This window comes from Podarcis muralis, chromosome Z (genome assembly GCF_964188315.1).
Source record: "Podarcis muralis chromosome Z, rPodMur119.hap1.1, whole genome shotgun sequence".
Lineage (NCBI taxonomy): Eukaryota > Metazoa > Chordata > Lepidosauria > Squamata > Lacertidae > Podarcis > Podarcis muralis.
In genome coordinates, this window is record NC_135673.1 from 6,023,307 (window position 1) to 6,040,772 (window position 17,466).

At 44.4% G+C, this 17,466-nt stretch overlaps 1 protein-coding gene across 2 annotated transcripts in view; it reads left to right on the forward strand.

The window, feature by feature from the left end:
• The window catches only part of BRINP1 (BMP/retinoic acid inducible neural specific 1), a 110,234-nt gene that overhangs the window by 25,938 nt on the left and 66,830 nt on the right, over positions 1-17,466 (forward strand). For both annotated transcript variants that reach the window (XM_028714628.2, XM_028714627.2), the window contains one exon: positions 7,571-7,838. In XM_028714628.2, the coding sequence (XP_028570461.1) occupies positions 7,621-7,838 (218 nt within the window). In that variant the 5' untranslated portion in view covers positions 7,571-7,620. The remainder of the gene's footprint in view (positions 1-7,570; positions 7,839-17,466) is intronic.

Below are 17,466 nucleotides of genomic sequence, written 5' to 3' on the forward strand. Positions count from 1 at the left end.
CAGCCATAAAGCTCATTGGGTGACCTTCAGCTTCCCTTACAAGTTGGGGAAGCTGTGGCCCTCTGGATGCTGTGGCAGTTCTATTCCCATAATCTTTGACCATTGACTACGTTGGCTAGGGCCGATGCGACTTGGAATCTAGCAACATCTGGAGTGCCACAGGTTCTCCATACCTATCCTGAATTGTGGTCAATGGTACCTTTGTGTTTAAACAAGCCAGCTTCACAGCCAGCTTCGAAGTTTGCTTGTTTTGAATAAAACTATATTTACATTAACCACAGTTTGCTGAGTTCAGATGGTTGAAGAAACTGTGATTATGCAAAAATGGGAGCAAAAAATTCTGATTTCCTCCACACAATTATATTGGAGGGGGGGAAATATGCGACCCTGAGGCTTGCTGTGGTTCATTCTCATCATTTTTAACAATGGTTTAGCATGTTGGCCAATGTGGGGCTCTTTAGATATTGTCAAACTCCAATTCCGATCATCGCTGACCATTGGCCATGCTAAGTGGGGCTGAAGGGAGTTGGAGTTCAACAACCTCTGGCAGGCACCACACTGGTTTAAGCATAACATCCAAGCTGGGTCAGCCCATAGGACCTGGTGAACTGGATGTAAGTCTCAGAGTGAGAGGTTCGGCTGATGTTAGAGCCTTCTTTCAGACCACCTTATATTCTTCCCTCAATGCCAGCTCTTCAGCTGACTCATTGTTCAATTCTTTACCTTTCAGAATGTTATGTAGCCCTGAAGGCAGGTAGTAGAGCTGCAGCAAAGTGGTCTACCAAGAGCAATTCGTTAGCTGTTTCTCTCCAGTGAAAGCCACAGGAAGCTGTGACCTTCTTCTTTTTTGTGCATTGCGGGGGTGGGGGTGTCTTATGAAATGTGGGACATGAAAATAAGAACAAGCGTACATTGACTAATTGTGTGTGAACGTGAAGTGAGAGGCAGCTTGTTTCATTATCGAGTTTTATAATCTCTGATTCCCCCAAATCTAGCAAGAACAGGTTATGTGAGGCTGGGAAAGTGAGAGAACATATTGTTTGAAGGGGAATAGACATCTAAGTCTGATGTTAGGAGCCAAGGGCAGTCTGGAATATGAAACAAGAGCTTTGTAATGACCCTCTAAAAGGGGGCATTTTATGTGGAGGAGCACTGACCTGGTGTTTCAAGACAATGCAAAGGTGGGAATCTCAGGCCTGGATCAGTAATTCAACTAAACATGGTCAATAGCCATTTCAGTAACTCACTATGGAAGGGCTTGGATATAATGCTAAACCATAGTTTAGTGTTACATGCACAAGTCTCAAGCTTGTGCACCCCTTCCCTCAAATCTTCTCCTCTGGTATAGTTGCAAGGAAATCAGAAGCATTCACTTCCATTTGAAATGAAACACACTGCATTGTTCATCTGAACAGGGTTAATTTAAGCTTTAGTTCACCTGAAGAACTGAAGATCAATCCATGGTTTCTGATCCTACCTTGATTGGATAAACCAACAGGTGGGGTGGGGGAAGTGAGTGGCATGTCCTATGGAGAGTTCCAATGCCCTTATATACATTTGTCCCCCAGGCCTGAGTTCCCCTGAGTTCTGTTTACTATCAACTTATTTCCCTCTTTACCTGTAGAACACGAGTGGACTACACTGACTGACAGTCATTCACCTACTCAGGGCTAAACCAGATGCAATGACAACAATTTGATTAAAGTGGTACCTCGGGTTACATTCGCTTCAGGTTACATACGCTTCAGGTTACAGACTCTGCTAACCCAGAAATACTACCTCGGGTTAAGAACTTTGCTTCAGGATAAGAACAGAAATTGTGCTGCAGCAGAAGTGGGAGGCCCCATTAGCTAAAGTGGTGCTTCAGGTTAAGAACAGTTTCAGGTTAAGAACAGACCTCCAGAACAAATTAAGTTCTTAACCTGAGGTACCACTGTATGCCTCTCAAGCACATGAAGGCCAGTCTTCTGAGGAGTAAACCCCCCCCCCCCAGTATCTAGATAGGTAGAAAGCCATGTGCTGGCATTTTGTGTCCTTGTGTATGCAGATGACCTCAAGCCATGATCAGGAGTCCACCAATACTGACTTGACTTGCAAATCAGCCATTTATTGTGGTCATCTTCACACACACCCAACTCCTCCATTCTTTGACATGCATGCACGGAGAGCTGGGGGCAGGGTGCTCACTCGTTTGCACAAGGGAATGGAGAAGATAAGAAACAACAGCTTGGAAATAACTGCTGCTGTTTCTTACCTGTTTTCAAAAACTGCAGTAGAATTGAGACCTCTGAGATAGGGACCTTGTTGGTTCTGGGTATCCTGCGAAGCTAAAGCATCCATGACAGACAACCTCTGCTTAAACATCTCCAAGGAAGAAGTGTCCACAACCTCCTGGTGGAGACCGCTGCACTGCCAAACAGCTCTTTCTGTCAGAAAGGTTTTCTGTATGTTTAATCAGAATCTCCTTTCTTGTAACTTGAAGCCACTGGTTCAAGTCCTACCCTCCAGAGCAGGATAAAACAAGTTTATTCCCTCTTCCATGTGACAGCCCTTCAGGTATTTGAAGATGGCTATCATATCTCCTCTCAGTCTCCTCTTTTCTAGGCTACACACCCAGCTCCTTCAAGCATTCCATATAAGTCTTGGTTTCCAGACCCTTGATCATCTTGGTTGCCATCCTCCTGCACATATTCCAGCTTGGAATTCAACATCCTTCTTAGATTGTGGTACCCAGAATTGGACACAGTATTCCAGGTGTGGTCTGTTCAAGGCAGAATAGAGTGGTACTATTACTTCCCTTGATCTAGACACTATACTTATGATGCAGCCTAGGATAGCATTAGCATTTTTTGCTGCTAGATCACACTGTTGACTAATGTTAAGCCTGTGGTCCACCAAGACACCTAGATCTTTTTCACATGTCCTACTAGTAAGCCAGGTGCCCCCCCATCTTATATTGGTGCATCTGGTTCTTCCTGCCTAAATGCAGACCTTACATTTGTCCCTACTGAAATTAATATTGTTAGCTTGGGCCCAGTTCTCCAATCTGTTAAGGTCATTTTGAATTCTGATTCTGTCTTCTGCAGCATTAGCCATCCCTCCCAGTTTGATGTCATCTGCAAATTCGATGAGCATCCCCTCAATTATTTCATCCAAGTCATTTCTAAAGGTGTTGAACAACAGGCTCTGGACAGAACCCTGCAGAACCCCACTTGTCACTTTTTTCCAGGATGACGAGGAACCATTCACAAGTACTCTTTGGGTTCAGTCAGTCAACCGGCTACAAATCCACCTAACAGTTACCTCGTCCAACCCACATTTTACCAGCTTCCTTACAAGAATATCGTGGGGGACTTTGTCAAAAGCCTTACTGATCAAGATACACAGCATTCCTCTGATCCACCAAGCTTGTAACTTCATCAAAAAAAGAAATGAGATTCTTCTGGCATGACTTCTTTTTGAGAAACCCATTCTGGCTCTTAGTAATCACAGAATCCTTTTTTAAATCCTCACAGACCAACTGTTGAATTATCTGTTCTAGGACCTTTCCTGGTATTGATGTCAAGCTTACCAGTTGGTAGTTACCTGGGTCTTCTCTCCCCCATCTTTTGAAGATGAGGAGTAACCTCATCTTCTCCCTCTCCCTCCCTCCAAGTCCCATTCTCTATTATAGTCCTTTTATGACAAAAATCCATTTGTGCAGGTGATATAGCCCACAAATCACAAGCTTAATTACTCAACTTATTTACTTAATTACTTCTGACGATGCTTAATTGCATTTTGTTTCTTAATTGCTCAGTGCAGGGCTAGCTTACAGTTAGCATGCCCACTCCCTTCAGAATGATTCTGAGTTCTACGCTCATTCCAATCATAAAACCTTGGACATTTCATTAGATTCATGTGCCTCTGACAGTTTCTATATACTTTCTGATAGCATTTCTTGTCAACTTTGGATGCCACCACTTCGATTCTTCATGTAGTGGTCTCTTAAAGTGAACACATAAAATTCATAACAGAATCCTATAAAGAACACATAACAAAGCAGTAAAGGAAAATTACTAGTAGCCTCAGTCAAGTCTCTCCTCTAAACATTGCAAAAAAAGATGCATTTTAACTAACCATCTAAAACTACACAGAGAGTGGAATAGTTGTGCTTCAACCCAAAGAATACTGCTGTAGTACAGGCTCCCCCAACCTGTGCCCTCAGATATTTTTGTAAAAGAATTGCCATTATTACTAATATTATTCATAGTGGTAGTCGGTGCTTTTTTCAGTCAAAGCACATCAGAGCACAGTTTGAGCACCTTTCAGGTGGGTGCCAGTGTAGGCTGGTGCTCCCCCTGCCTGCTTCTTGCCTTTATGTACTTCTCAGAAGCCCAAATCGAACATTTGAAGTCATAACAGAAGCTGGGCAGCATGTGCAAGTCTACAATTTTTTAAAGGTCTATGACTCCAGCTAGCAGCTAGCCACTCCTAGCTATCACTGGGGCGGGGCTAATTTGTGTTTCCTTTTCTTCAGTCTGTCTCCTGTGTAGTAGCGGTGGGCTTTAAGCTTTCCAGCTAGGCATCTACTGTTGCATTCACACACACGATTGTGCAAGGGCCCTTCCAAGCTGCCCTAGCCATCCGCATGAATCTAAGAAAATGAGGGAGGTGGGGGCGCATTTGTTTTACTTGCAGGGTAAAATAATCAGGGGCATTAGAATCTGGCCCGAGTCACCTGCTGACTAACTGTAACAACTTCATGGTGAGTTCTGGCACCTATTTTCTTGAATAAAAGCACTGGTGATAGTAGAAGTAATGAATATATTGCTTAATACCTACTTTCTAAACAGAAAAAAGCAACAGTTGGACAACGTTGTTAAAACACAGATACAACATAATTAAAATGCAAGAAATAAAACAATCCCAGAAGATGGGGGACATCTGGCTTGTAAAAAGAAGTTTAATGTAAGTCAATAGCTAACGATTCTAGGCTGCATCAAATTATAATGTCCAGATCTTAGTACCACTGTATTCTCCCTTGGTCAAACCACACCTGGAGTACTGTGTCCAGATCTGGGTGCCACAATTTAGGAAGGATATCGAGAAGTTGGAACATGTGCAAGGGAGATGATCAAGGGTCTCGAAACCAAATATTTTGAGGAACGGTTGAGGGAGTTGGGTATGTTTAGGCTAGAGAAGAGGAGACTGTGAGGAGAAATGATAATCTTTAAATATCTAAATGGCTGTCACATGGAAGATGGAGCAAGCTTGTTTTCTCCTCCGGATGGTTGGACCCGAACCAATGGCTTCAAGTAACAAGAAATGAAATTCCAATTCAATATCAGGATGGAGCAGAATTATGTTCAGTCTGCATTTTAAAATGAACTGATCTAACTGGAAACTAAGCCTTATGACAAGCAGTTGAAGGAGCTGGGTATGTTTAGCCTGGAAAAGAGGAGACTGAAAGGATATATGATAACCAGTTTCAGAAACCTGAAGGGCTGTCACATGGAAGAGGGAACGAGCTTGATTTCTCATGATCTGGAGGGTAGGATTCAAACCAATGGCTTCAAGTTACATGAAAGGAGATTCCGGCTAAATATACGGAAAAACTTTCTGACAGTAAGAGCTGTTTGGCAGTGGAAGAGACTCCCATGAGAGGTTATGGACTCTCCTTCTTTGGAGATTTCAAAGCAGAGGTTGGATGGCCATCAGTCATGGATGCTTTAGCTGAGATTCCCCATTGCAGGGGGTTGGACTAGATGACCCTTGGTGTACCCTAACAATTCTACGATTCTATTCTTTGAACTCTCAGGAAGATCTTTCTGACAGTAAGAGCTGTTCGACTGTGGCACGGAGTCCCTAGGAAGGTGGTGGACTCTCTGTCATTGGAGGTTTTTAAAGCAGATGCTTAAGTTTTAGTTGCTCAAGTTATCAGTGCTGCATTGCAGGAGGATTGGATTAGATCAGGCGTCGGCAAGATTTATCTTGCCTAGACCGGATCAGTCCCATGGAGATCCCTCCATCACACATGCGCAGATGTGATTTTCGGCACCGCGAAAGCGAGTCCCCGCATTGTGCTGCGCCGGTTTAGTGCAGCTCGCCAGCAGGCCGCTTGGTTCGGGGGTGGCTTGTGGGCCGGTCAAATGACCTCCGCGGGCCGCTTCCGGCCCATGGGCCTTAGGTTGGTGACTCCTGGATTAGATGATCCTCAGTGTCCCTTCCAACTCTACAGTTCTATGATTAAAACATTAAAATGCAAACCACCAGTGTTGAAATGAGCAACAAAACGATCCCATTAAAGCTGCTGTGCAATTAAAACAAAATTCTTGTGTTAAGAGGTCAAGAAACTGCTTGTGTATAAACAGGGCAAGACGAATGGCAGTGAGGATGGGGGCCTCTCACATTTCAGCAAGGAGCATATTCTGCAACACCCACATTACCAGTGAAGAAGCTGATAAGCATCATGACTTTGTAAGGCTAACTAGGGCCTATTTGTTGATCTTAATGCCCTTACTGGACAACAGAGAGAACACCTGGCATTTAGGTAGCCTAGCCACTGCATATTTTGTTGTACTACAACTCCCATCATCCCTGACCATTGGCTAAGCTGCCTGGGGTGATGGGATGTGTAGTCCAACTACATCCTGGGACCCAGAGTTTGTTTATTTATTTCATTAAAATGATATACTGCTTGATTATAAAAAAGAAAAGAAAAAAAGTAAAACAAAAAATTCACAACCCTGCTTTAAAACATATGGAAGTTAAATTACTGAAAAGGATTAAAATCACCTCAACTTTCTAAGCATCTGGGTAGGCGTGTTTAAACAAGAATGCTTTTAGTAGGCACCAAAAAGAGAACACTGAAGGTGGCTTCTTGATCTCAATAGGCAATAAGTTCCAAAGTTGTAGTCACTGCCGCAGTGAACAATCAGGTTCTTACCAATGTGGAACTGGCATTATGTGGCACCTGTAGTAGTACCGATTTCACTGGTTGATCCAGTCATGTGGGGTAAGGCAGTCTTGTAGAGGACACTTTGGAGAACACTTTGCTGGAGAATAACCCCTTGAACATACTTGAACATACTGAGTTATTATGCACAGGAATGCAGTCTCCAAGGAAGAGACAGAGACATTGTGCCTTGAAGATCAGATGTACATCAGTGCACATGCATGAACATCAAGGCCTCATGTCACACACAGTCTGCCATTCCATTTGCTGTAGCTTTTGAGGTTCGTTTCCCCACTACTGATGTGCTGATATAAGGACAATTATGCATTTTTATTAAACTCTCAATCTGTCTATCTTTATGAAACACCTTTAGCACAAACTTTCTCTTTGTTTTCCAATGAGCACAATCAGGCTAGCATATACAGAAGGCAGAATGACAGCCTTCAGCAATGGAAAGTGTTTGGGTGTGAGTTCCTGAATACTTTTGGATGAACGCAAGTGGAAACTGTAGGCAAATATCCTATTGGTAATTTAAAAACAAGCACTGAAACCGCTCTTCTTTGCCCCTGTTTTTCTCTTTCCTTTCTTCCCTCCTTCCCTTTCCTCTACTCCCCCTTTCCCCTCCCTACACAGGACTCCACAGAATGGAGCAAGAATGAGAGGAAAAAGGCAGACAGAAAAGCATGAACTGGAGGCTTGCTGAGTTCCTCTACTTCCTCTTTATATGGGACCATATAACAGTACAGCCCTCCCACCAGCAACCCGCTGCGACCAACCAACATGTCTCCAAGGAATTTGATTGGCTTATTTCAGACAGAGGGCCCTTCCACCACTCGCGGAGCTACTTATCCTTTGTGGAAAGACATCGTCAGGGATTTACAACCCGGTATAAAATATACAGGTAAGGAGGAATCTTTTGTTTGGGGGTGCTTTCCATTAAACCAATAGCTTCCCTTTGATGTCTTTTGAGTGGTACATGGATGATAGGCAGCTGCAAACTAGAGGATGGGTGATGCCTGACTTGTGAAAAGGAGCTCAGAATTGCTGAATATGACTGGCAGCATGGCAGCTGCAAAAATGGCTAATGCAGACTTTAGCGGCATTGATAGGGCTATAGTTTCCCAGTTGTGAGAAGTGATAGTTCCATCCCCTGCCGCGCTCACTATTCTTGAAGAACTGTCACATGAGGCTTGTTTGTGTGTTGCACTGAACACAGGAACAAGCTGTCTCTACACCATAGCTGTCAATTTTCCCTTTTCTTGCGAGGAATCCTATTTGAAATAAGGGAAAAGGGAAATGTTTACAGCTATTCTCTTCACATGTGAAAGAGTGGACACTTGTAGCACAGCTCAGCTATTGTGTACAGATCCATAAACTGTATATTCATTGAACAATACATGTGGATTATGGTAGAAGCATATATCTCGACTATCTGTGTACATGGATACATGGACTGTACACTTGTAGCATCTGAACACCTCTATGGAAGAGGGCAAACACATCTGCACCACAGGGGGTTGGAATAGATGAACCTTGGGGTTCATTATAACCCCACAATTCTGTGGTTCTGTGTGCTCTGCTGCCCTAAAGGAGAGAATTAGATCAAATTCAGGATGGCAGATTTCTCTTGGATCAGCTGGAAAAACTGCTTGGCCATAGAAGTGGTTGGCAAGGACAGGAGAGAGGTCTTTTGTGCAAAGAGACCCCCCCCCCCCAAATCTTACTTTAATAAAGGCTCCTGGGGTGGGTGGGTGTGAGATAAACCAGAGCCTTTGGTGATATGGTTTTAGTCTGCTATTGCTGTTTTGGTTTTTTATTAAACTCTTTTATGATTTTGCTTTATGATACTCTTCCCACCCCATTCACTGCTCATTGTTTACTTTTATTGTTAGGGTTGGTTATAATTTTGTTGAGATATAAATTGGAACCCACCTCAAACTTTGCTAGGTGTAAGTGGTAAAATAAGTAAATAAGTAAGCCATCTAAGCAAGTAAATAAATAACCAAGCAACCCGAGGTCAAAATATGTCAATGGGCAAGGCAAATGCGGCTATAGAATCAGTTTCTATGCATTGCTTTATAATGTGATATTTTATGGAGAACTTGGGGTCTTGAACCTTGTGTCAGACATGGAGAATGGAAGAGGATTGCTTTCAGAAGGCATGGTACATTCACGGAAGTTGGTGTTAGTTCCATGCTGTTTTGGGTGATATGAAATATTTTTTTATGCCAGTGATGTGGGGTCTGAATTATGATGCCCCTCCCTGCAATTCTTTCTCTGTGCATTGAATTCCTTCATAATGGAAGGAATTTGAAGCTTTTTAGTTTAGAGAAAAGGCAGGTAAGAGGGGCATGAAAGAAGTGTATAAAATTATTCATTGTGTGGAGACAGTGTATAGGAAAAAGTCCCCCCTTCCCCTCTCATAATACAAGAGATTCTTACTTGTGTAAGAATGCAAATACCTATTTCAACAGTTTTTTTAAAAAATCACCACCTGTGCATAGCTTACCTTTAGAAGCTTTTAGAGACAAGGTTGTATAACCTAGAACAACTATGATATTCAAAGATGCTATGATATTCAAAGATGTGGATCATCTCCCTTCTCTGTTTCCCTTTTAACAAAGAAATCACTTGTAAACAAGAAAAAAGTAAAGTTTACTCACATATAAGTCTTGCCAGGATTAAGGATGCAAATCAGTGAGGCAATAGTTCTTATAGTTACAAAAGACCATTGTCCAGTTCAAAATGGTGTGTAACTCTGTGGAGAAGACTCTACAGGCAATCTATCCCATTAAAGGTAAGAAGAGTGTGCTGTGACTAGGGCTGGGCAATGTTGGGTTTGCAACATCGTGATTTATCATCAACCAAACATCGCAGTTTGGCGATAAACCATGATGTTGAAAGAAACTGCATCAGCCCTTGCCAGCAAGGCACTGGGGTGAAAGTGCCTCAGCTCTCACTGCTGGAGCTGAGGCACTTTCACCCCAGTGCCTTGTGGGCTGGGGCCAGTGCATCTGGGGCTGAGGCTCAGCTGGGGTGTGTGTGTGTGGAAAAGCTCCTGTCCCCAGCTGAGTGAGCCCTGGTGTCCTTGCCACTCACACACGAGTGCCAAAAACAAAACCCTGTGTTGCAATGAGAACCAACCACAGAAATATAGACACAACACGTAGGCTAATAACTGCTAAAGCACATGTAATAAAATAATGATATCATTCAAAAGGTAGAAATAAATCTATTAGAATTCATATATACAATGTCACAGACTAGTGGCGCAGAACGTTAAGCCATGTGTTCAAGATAGTCGTTAAAGGTCAGTCTCACAATGGTTATGCAAAGGTTTCAACAGAAAGTCTCAAAAGTAAAGTTTTCTCAATAGTTTTTCAAACGTTTCAATGGAAGACGTCCCAGAAGTCTCAAGGACAGTGTTTCCAGAATGATACTACTGTTTTGTGATAGTTTTCATCAGCTGAAAATACACAAGTGGCAGGGATGGCGGGGCTCCTTCCTGAGGCTCCTTCTGCTTTTGCTGGCTGGTGGGGCGGGGGCGGCATGAGCAATCTCGCTCGCTCACCCCACCCCACTCCCCGAAGACAGGCCAAGCATTGCCTTTGTCCATGCAGGTACGCTGGCTCTTTCCTCCTGGGGTGGTCGTTCACCCTGGGTAGAAAGACGCAGCCCACCCTCCCGGGGTGAAGTCCACAAGGCAGGGCGGTCTGACGCTGCTGGTGCGCCGCCTGGCTAAGCCGGACCCCCATGGCAAGGCTGAAGGCCTGCCTCAGCCACAGCTGCCTTGCTGGCGTTGGGGAATCTAATGGAGCTCGCACCCGCAGCTGTCCCCCCTCAAGGGAGAAGTGTGACAGAGCCCACGCCTCCCGAGCTGAGCAGCCAGGGCTCTCTCAACCGGGGAGGAGGAGCACCTCAATGGAGCCCCCACCCCAGCGCTGGCTTGTGCAGCTGGTGGCAGGTTGAGGGCTCTGTAGAACTGCTTGGCTGAGGTGAGGGCAATGGTGCGCCCCTCGGCCAAGCAGATTAAAGAGGCAGAGGGAGGAACAAACTAAATCAGCACCTCACCGATGTAGCTTGTCTCTCCTTCTGCCAATATGAGGACAGAAGATGGTGGCTTCACTCAGTGGTATATCGCTGGCGAAACTGCTGCCTTCTGAGTCCCCTTGCCTCCAGCACTCGGCTACAGCTTGTTTCTCCCTTGGCGCTGGTAGAAGAGGGACTCAGAAGGAAGTTTCCCCCATGATATACCACTGAGTGAAACTGTCATCACAGTCTGCCCCTCGTACTGGTCCTGGGTGATATGTTGATATATTGCCCAGGCCTAGCTGTGACAGGAAGATGATTAAGTTTTCTATTTTTCCTCCTTCTGCTATAAAGGTTTAGAGGATATAACACCAGACACTCCCCTGTCTGTAATTCTCTAGCAACCGTGAATTTGCGATTTTGGCTTCAGATTCTCCCACAATTTTGACAAAGCATATAAGTGAATTGTAGAATTTGCTCCCAGAATGTAGTAACAACCCTCAAATTGAAGGGATTTAAAAGAGGATTCAACAAATTCATAGAATATAAAAACAAAAAAAATTCCTTCCAGTAGCACCTTAAAGACCAACTAAGTTAGTTCTTGGTATGAGCTTTCGTGTGCATGCACACTTCTTCAGATACCTCTTTTGTTTTGACTATGGCAGACCAACACGGCTACCTATCTGTAAATAGAATATAAAGTTATCAGTTGTTGCCTACATTCTCCCTCCACTGCTGGAGGCAGAATGGCCCTCAGAAGAGTTTGCTTGTTTATATTATTTATTTCATAAAATTTATACACTGCTTGATCATTTTTTTAAAAAAAGGTTTACAAAAGGTAAAACAGTAAAATAAAGGAAAAAATTGCAAATGTACTTTCAAAAATGTGAAAGTTACGAATAGTAAAACTGATTAAAATCACCTCAGTTTCTTAGTATCTTAGCAAAGGTAAAGGGACCCCTGATCATTAGGTCCAGTTGTGACCGACTCTGGGGTTGCCCTCCAGAAAATTACGCTGAGATAGCAGGATTGCTATGTCTCCTCTTAATCTTCCCTCTTGTTTTAACACACCCAGTTTTTTTAAACCAAACCTCCTAGGACTTGGTTTCTAGGCTCTCCTCGTCCTGGTTGTCCACCTCTGAACATGCCCTAGTTTGTCCATGGATTTTTCTTAAAAAGAGTCACCCAGAACTGGACACAATGTTCTAGAAAGTGGAAGTTGTGGAATCTTAGTGATAGCAAGCTCTGCAATTGACTGCATTGTGGAAGTGAACGTGAATATTCCCCTTGCCGGTCACGTACAAAGATAGTAATGGACATCTTCATTTGGAGAGGAAATTGCAGAGTAGGAATTTTTATTATAAATAAATGGAAAAAATTAAAAAATCAACAACATGCACAGAGGCTACATAACTCTAAATATAGATGAAGCAAACATTTGTGGGCTCCATCTGGAAAGATTATTTCCTCTTATAATTGGCTGACTAAATAACTGTTAGGGTTGGTTTAGTTATAATTATTTCTTTAAAGGTTTCCCCCTCCATGGTAAAAAATTGCTTATTTCACAGTAAAAATGTGCCATTTCATGGTACATTGATCAAAAAAAGGGGGGGAAAGGGAAAATAAGAAAGACATTTTTGTGGGTAAATGGAATACATTTATTAATATCAGAAAACAGTTCTGTCATACTTTCCCATATTTATGACGGATGTTCATGCACTAAATTGACATGTTTTGCGAGTTACAAATATGACTGGAAAGAGGAGTAAATGATTTTTATGGGTGGAAAATGAATGCTTGCCACAAGACGTTAGAAACAGCCCAGCTGGATCAGAACAAAGACCTATTATTACCACCACCACCACATTTGCTGGATGCTGCATAAGATAGGTTCTCTGGGCATTTTGCCAAATCAGTCACAGTGTACCTGCCACTTATGTGAGGTCCACATGCAAAGGTAAAACCTTTCAAAGTCAGGAGCCCCTGAAACCACCACTGCCTGTTGCAAGGGGGACCCTTCCCAGATCTTCCCAGACCCCGGTAAGCGAGGAGGTGCCTTCCTTACTGGCCTCTAGGAGGATTCTAGTGCTGCCACGCCTCCTTCCAAAAGTCTGTTAAAGAAGGTGCTGCCATGCTTACTTGGCCTTGGGAAGTTGACACAATGGCTCTGGGACACTGTCAGAACTTTCTCACTCTCACAGGGCAGGTGGGGTATAAGGTAATAAATGGAGAGCAGGGAGTGGTGAGTTTCCTGGCTTTCCATCAGAAATTCAGCAGGCACTTCACTTTAAATAATTCTATTAATTTTCATTCTATGTTATATATATTGAATACAGGAAAAAGCATACATTCAATGAAAGTTCCCCCCTGTCCCAACTACATCCAGTTGTATTAGTATTAATAAAATATAACCTTACTTCAATAGCTGATGACTTAAAAAGTGTTGTTTCACAGGTTTCCTTGCGTTTTGTGTAGTTCGTAGATGAATCTTTGCAGATTATTGTGTTGTCTTCTTTTCTTGTACTTTTCTGTCAACTTTTCCATCGAGATTCAATCCCAAACATAAGCGTATCAGACTTCATATATGTTCAGTGTCCTCCAGTGCCTAGCAACAGCAAAACGTGCTGCAGTTACAAGATGCAGAGTTAAGTCTCTGTTCCTAAATTCTTGTGCTTCATCTGCAAATATTGAAAGTAGTGCCATTTGGGGATTTATTAATTTTTTTTAAAAAAAAAAGTTTTACAGGTGATTTTTTAAATGTGTTTTTTGGTATGTGTGTGTGTGTGTCTTGTACACAAATGTGATATGTGTTTTAATGTTGTATGTAACCTGCCCGGGGTTCTTAGGGTGAAGGGCAGGTAATTAATACAGCAATGATAGTATTGTGGCTACCCAGCCGTGTAGCATTAGCTACCCAGCCCTTGCTTCCGACGTGACCCTACCCCGTCCCGCTTCCTCTGAGGCCAGGAGAGGAGCACCGGGCCAGGCACGGTGGGAGCCCCTGCTAGGCTGCCTGCTTCACTTCCCCTCAAAAATCCATGCCCCGGCCCACGGCCCTGCTGGCACCACCCACACTATGCCCCTGGGTCTCCCCATAGGCTTCTGGTTGGCCACTGTGAGAACATGAGAACATGGAAACTGTCTGTTTTCATGGACTCCCCATGCGATGTTGGCAAAACTACTGAAAGGCAAGCATGTCATTCTGAGGGATTTTAATCTGAGACCTTTCACATATAAGGCATGCTATGTACCATTGAGATACACTTCTTTCAGAAAGAATGGATGTTGCAGCACCGAAGGGAACTTTGGACAGGATGTGGACAGGCTGCTAGGACGAATGGAACCAACCACCTCTCTCCCTGATCCTTGCCCATCCTGGCTTATAAAAGCTAGCCAGGAAGGGCTGGGCAGTGAGTTTTGTGGGGTGGTGAATGCTTCCCTCTGTGAGGGAGCCTTCCCAGACCCGCTGAAAGAGGCGGTTATTAAATCGCTTCTTAAAAAGCCATCTTTAGATGCGGCCAATATGGCCAGCTATCGCCCAGTCTCAAATCTTCCATTCTTGGGCAAGGTGATTGAGTGAGTGGTTGTTGAACAACTCCAGGCACGCCTGGAAGAAGCAGACCATTTGGATCCCTTCCAGTCAGGATTCAGGCCTCATCATGGGAATGAAACTGCCTTGGTTGCACTGGTTGATGATCTCTGGTGGGCTAGGGACAAAGGTGAGATCTGTTTCCTAGTTCTGTTGGATCTCTCAGCAGCTTTTGATACCATCAACCATAACATCCTTCTAGACCATCTAGAGGGGCAGGGAGCTGGGGGCACTGTTATACAGTGGTTCCGCTCTTTCCTCTTGGACCGTGTTCAGAAATTGGTGGTGGGGGGTGAGTGTTCAGACCCCTGGGCTCTCACTTGTGGGGTGCCTCAGGGTTCTGTCCTCTCCCCCATGCTTTTCAACATCTACATGCAGCCGCTGGGAGAGATCATCAGGGGGTTTGGGCTGGGTGTTCATCAATATGTGGATGATACTCAGCTCTACCTCTCTTTCATATCAGAACCAGTGAAGGCAGTGAAGGTCCTGTGTGAGTGTCTGGAGGCAGTTGAAGGATGGATGGTGGCTAACAGATTGAGGTTGAATTCTGACAAGACAGAAGTACTGTTTTGGGGAGACAGGAGGCGGGCAGCTGTGGAGGACTCCCTGGTCCTGAGTGGGGTAACTGTGCCCCTGAAGGACCAGGTGAGCAGCCTGGGAGTCATTTTGGACTCGTAGCTGTCCATGGAGGCTCAGGTCAATTTTGTGTCCAGGGCAGCTGTTTACCATCTTCATCTGGTACACAGACTGAGACCCTATCTGCTCGCGGACTGCCTTGCCAGAGTGGTGCATGCTCTGGTTATCTCTTGCTTGGACTACTGCAATGCGCTCTATGTGGGGCTACTTTTGAAGGTGACCTGGAAACTACAACTAATCCAGAACGTGGCAGCTAGACTGGTGACTGGGAGCGGCCGCCGAGACCACATAACACCGGTCTTAAAAGACCTACATTGGCTCCCAGTCCATTTCCAAGCACAATTCAAAGTGTTGGTGATGACCTTTAAAGCCCTAAATGGCCTCGGTCCAATATATCTAAAGGAGCATCTCCACCCCCATTGTTCTACCTGGACACTGAGGTCCAGTGCCAAGGGCCTTCTGGCAGTTCCCTCACTGTGAGAAGCCAAGTTACAGGGAACCAGTCAGAGGGCCTGCTCAGTAGTGGCACCCGCCCTGTGGAACGCCCTCCCACCAGATGTCAAAGGCATAAACAACTATCTGACGTTCAGAAGACATCTGAAGGCAGCCCTGTTTATGGAAGCTTTTCATGTTTGATGAATTACTGTATTTTAATATTTTGTTGGAAGCCGCCCAGAGCGGCTGGGGAAGCCCAGCCAGATGGGTGGGGGTATAAATAATAAATTATTATTATTATATTCTGGTGAAAAACTTTCTCCCATAAGGACTGGGGCTGAATGTACCCTTTTTGAGCCCCTGCTTCCAGACCAGTTCCTTAGGGTCTACTTCATTTGTTGGAGAACTGCAGGCTCTTTAACAGCCATTGCTCTGGGCTGAAGATGGTTGCTTAATCCTTTGATCCAAGGCATGGGCATAACGAGGGGGGGCAGGGGGTAGCTCCCCCCCATCAGTGAAAATCAATAAAATTTGCAGGTTTTGCCCCCCTCCAAAAGCCTGCTCTCCCTAACAAAATCCCTGGCTACACCCATGTTCCAAGGTCTCCCACACATGGTGTTCTCCCTACACCATTGGAATAGTGAGGTGTGGGAGACACTCAGTTCCTTGGAACCAGAGGAAGATACCTGTGAGGGTCATGGCTTGGGACTCTCAGATCTGGTTCAGTGGATGCCTGCTTGCCAGCCAGCATCAGCTTTAGTGGGTTGTTGAACTCATTAGGCTCATAGCCAGGAACCCAATCCAACTGATCTGAAGGTGGCATTGTAGCCTTCAACAGTATCCCAGCCCTTGCTAGACTCCAGAGTCTTGATACATAATAAAACCAGGAAGCTGTCATGGTCCCAAGCCAGGAACCCTCAGGCAAGGATGAAATGGATCCACTCCTTAGTCTTCTCATTAAATGCTGCGGCACCAGAGTAATATGAACCCCGAGGAGATGCATCTTCTGTCGGCGTTTTGATGACCGGTCCACAGACTCCTTGGAGGATCAGGACAGTCCTGAGTAATGTTCCTCATGGCATTCCCCACAGATCAAGTCTCTACTGCTAGAAAATGACCCTTTAACTGGGCAGATGGGAGTGGAGCTTCCATCTTGATTCCCTAGAGCCTAGACCAAACCACAAAGCTCTGTCAGTTGCTCTATGACACTGCTTAGACATTGATTTGATCCCTGCATTGCAGGGAGTTGGGCTAGATTACCTTTCAGGTCCTGTGCTACTCTATAATTCTATGACTCCATGCCCATTTTAAATTAATATGTCAACTGTATGGCTTCTGACATCCCTTGCAAGGCTGCCTCAGTCCTTGTACAAGATCCTAAAATCTCCTTGCGTTTCATCCCCTCTTTTGTGTAATCCAGGGCCTGCTATTTTCATCCTGCCTGGGCCTTCACCTTTCTTTGGCGGTGGACCTCACCATGACCCTGAACAGAAGCCTCTAGTTAACCACTGTTTCCAAAAAGGGAAACTATAGCTACCATATTTGGAACAAGGCAGGATCTTCAAACATCTTCAAGCCATGGTTCTGCCTTGCTTCAGCCATCACCAAGCCATAGTGCCTTATTCTGAAGTTGCTGGCTATAGTTTCCTTGTTCTGATAAAATGGGAAACAAAGATGAATCAGAGGTTTGTGGTCTGCATGTTCAAGCTGCAAAGGAAAGGAGAAAACGGGCTGTATGCATGGACAAAAAAAGCCATGTTCCTCCTATCTCAGCTTGAGAAGCCAGTATATAATTGCCCAAATGCATTCATTGTCTCACACATATGATGCATTTTCTCAT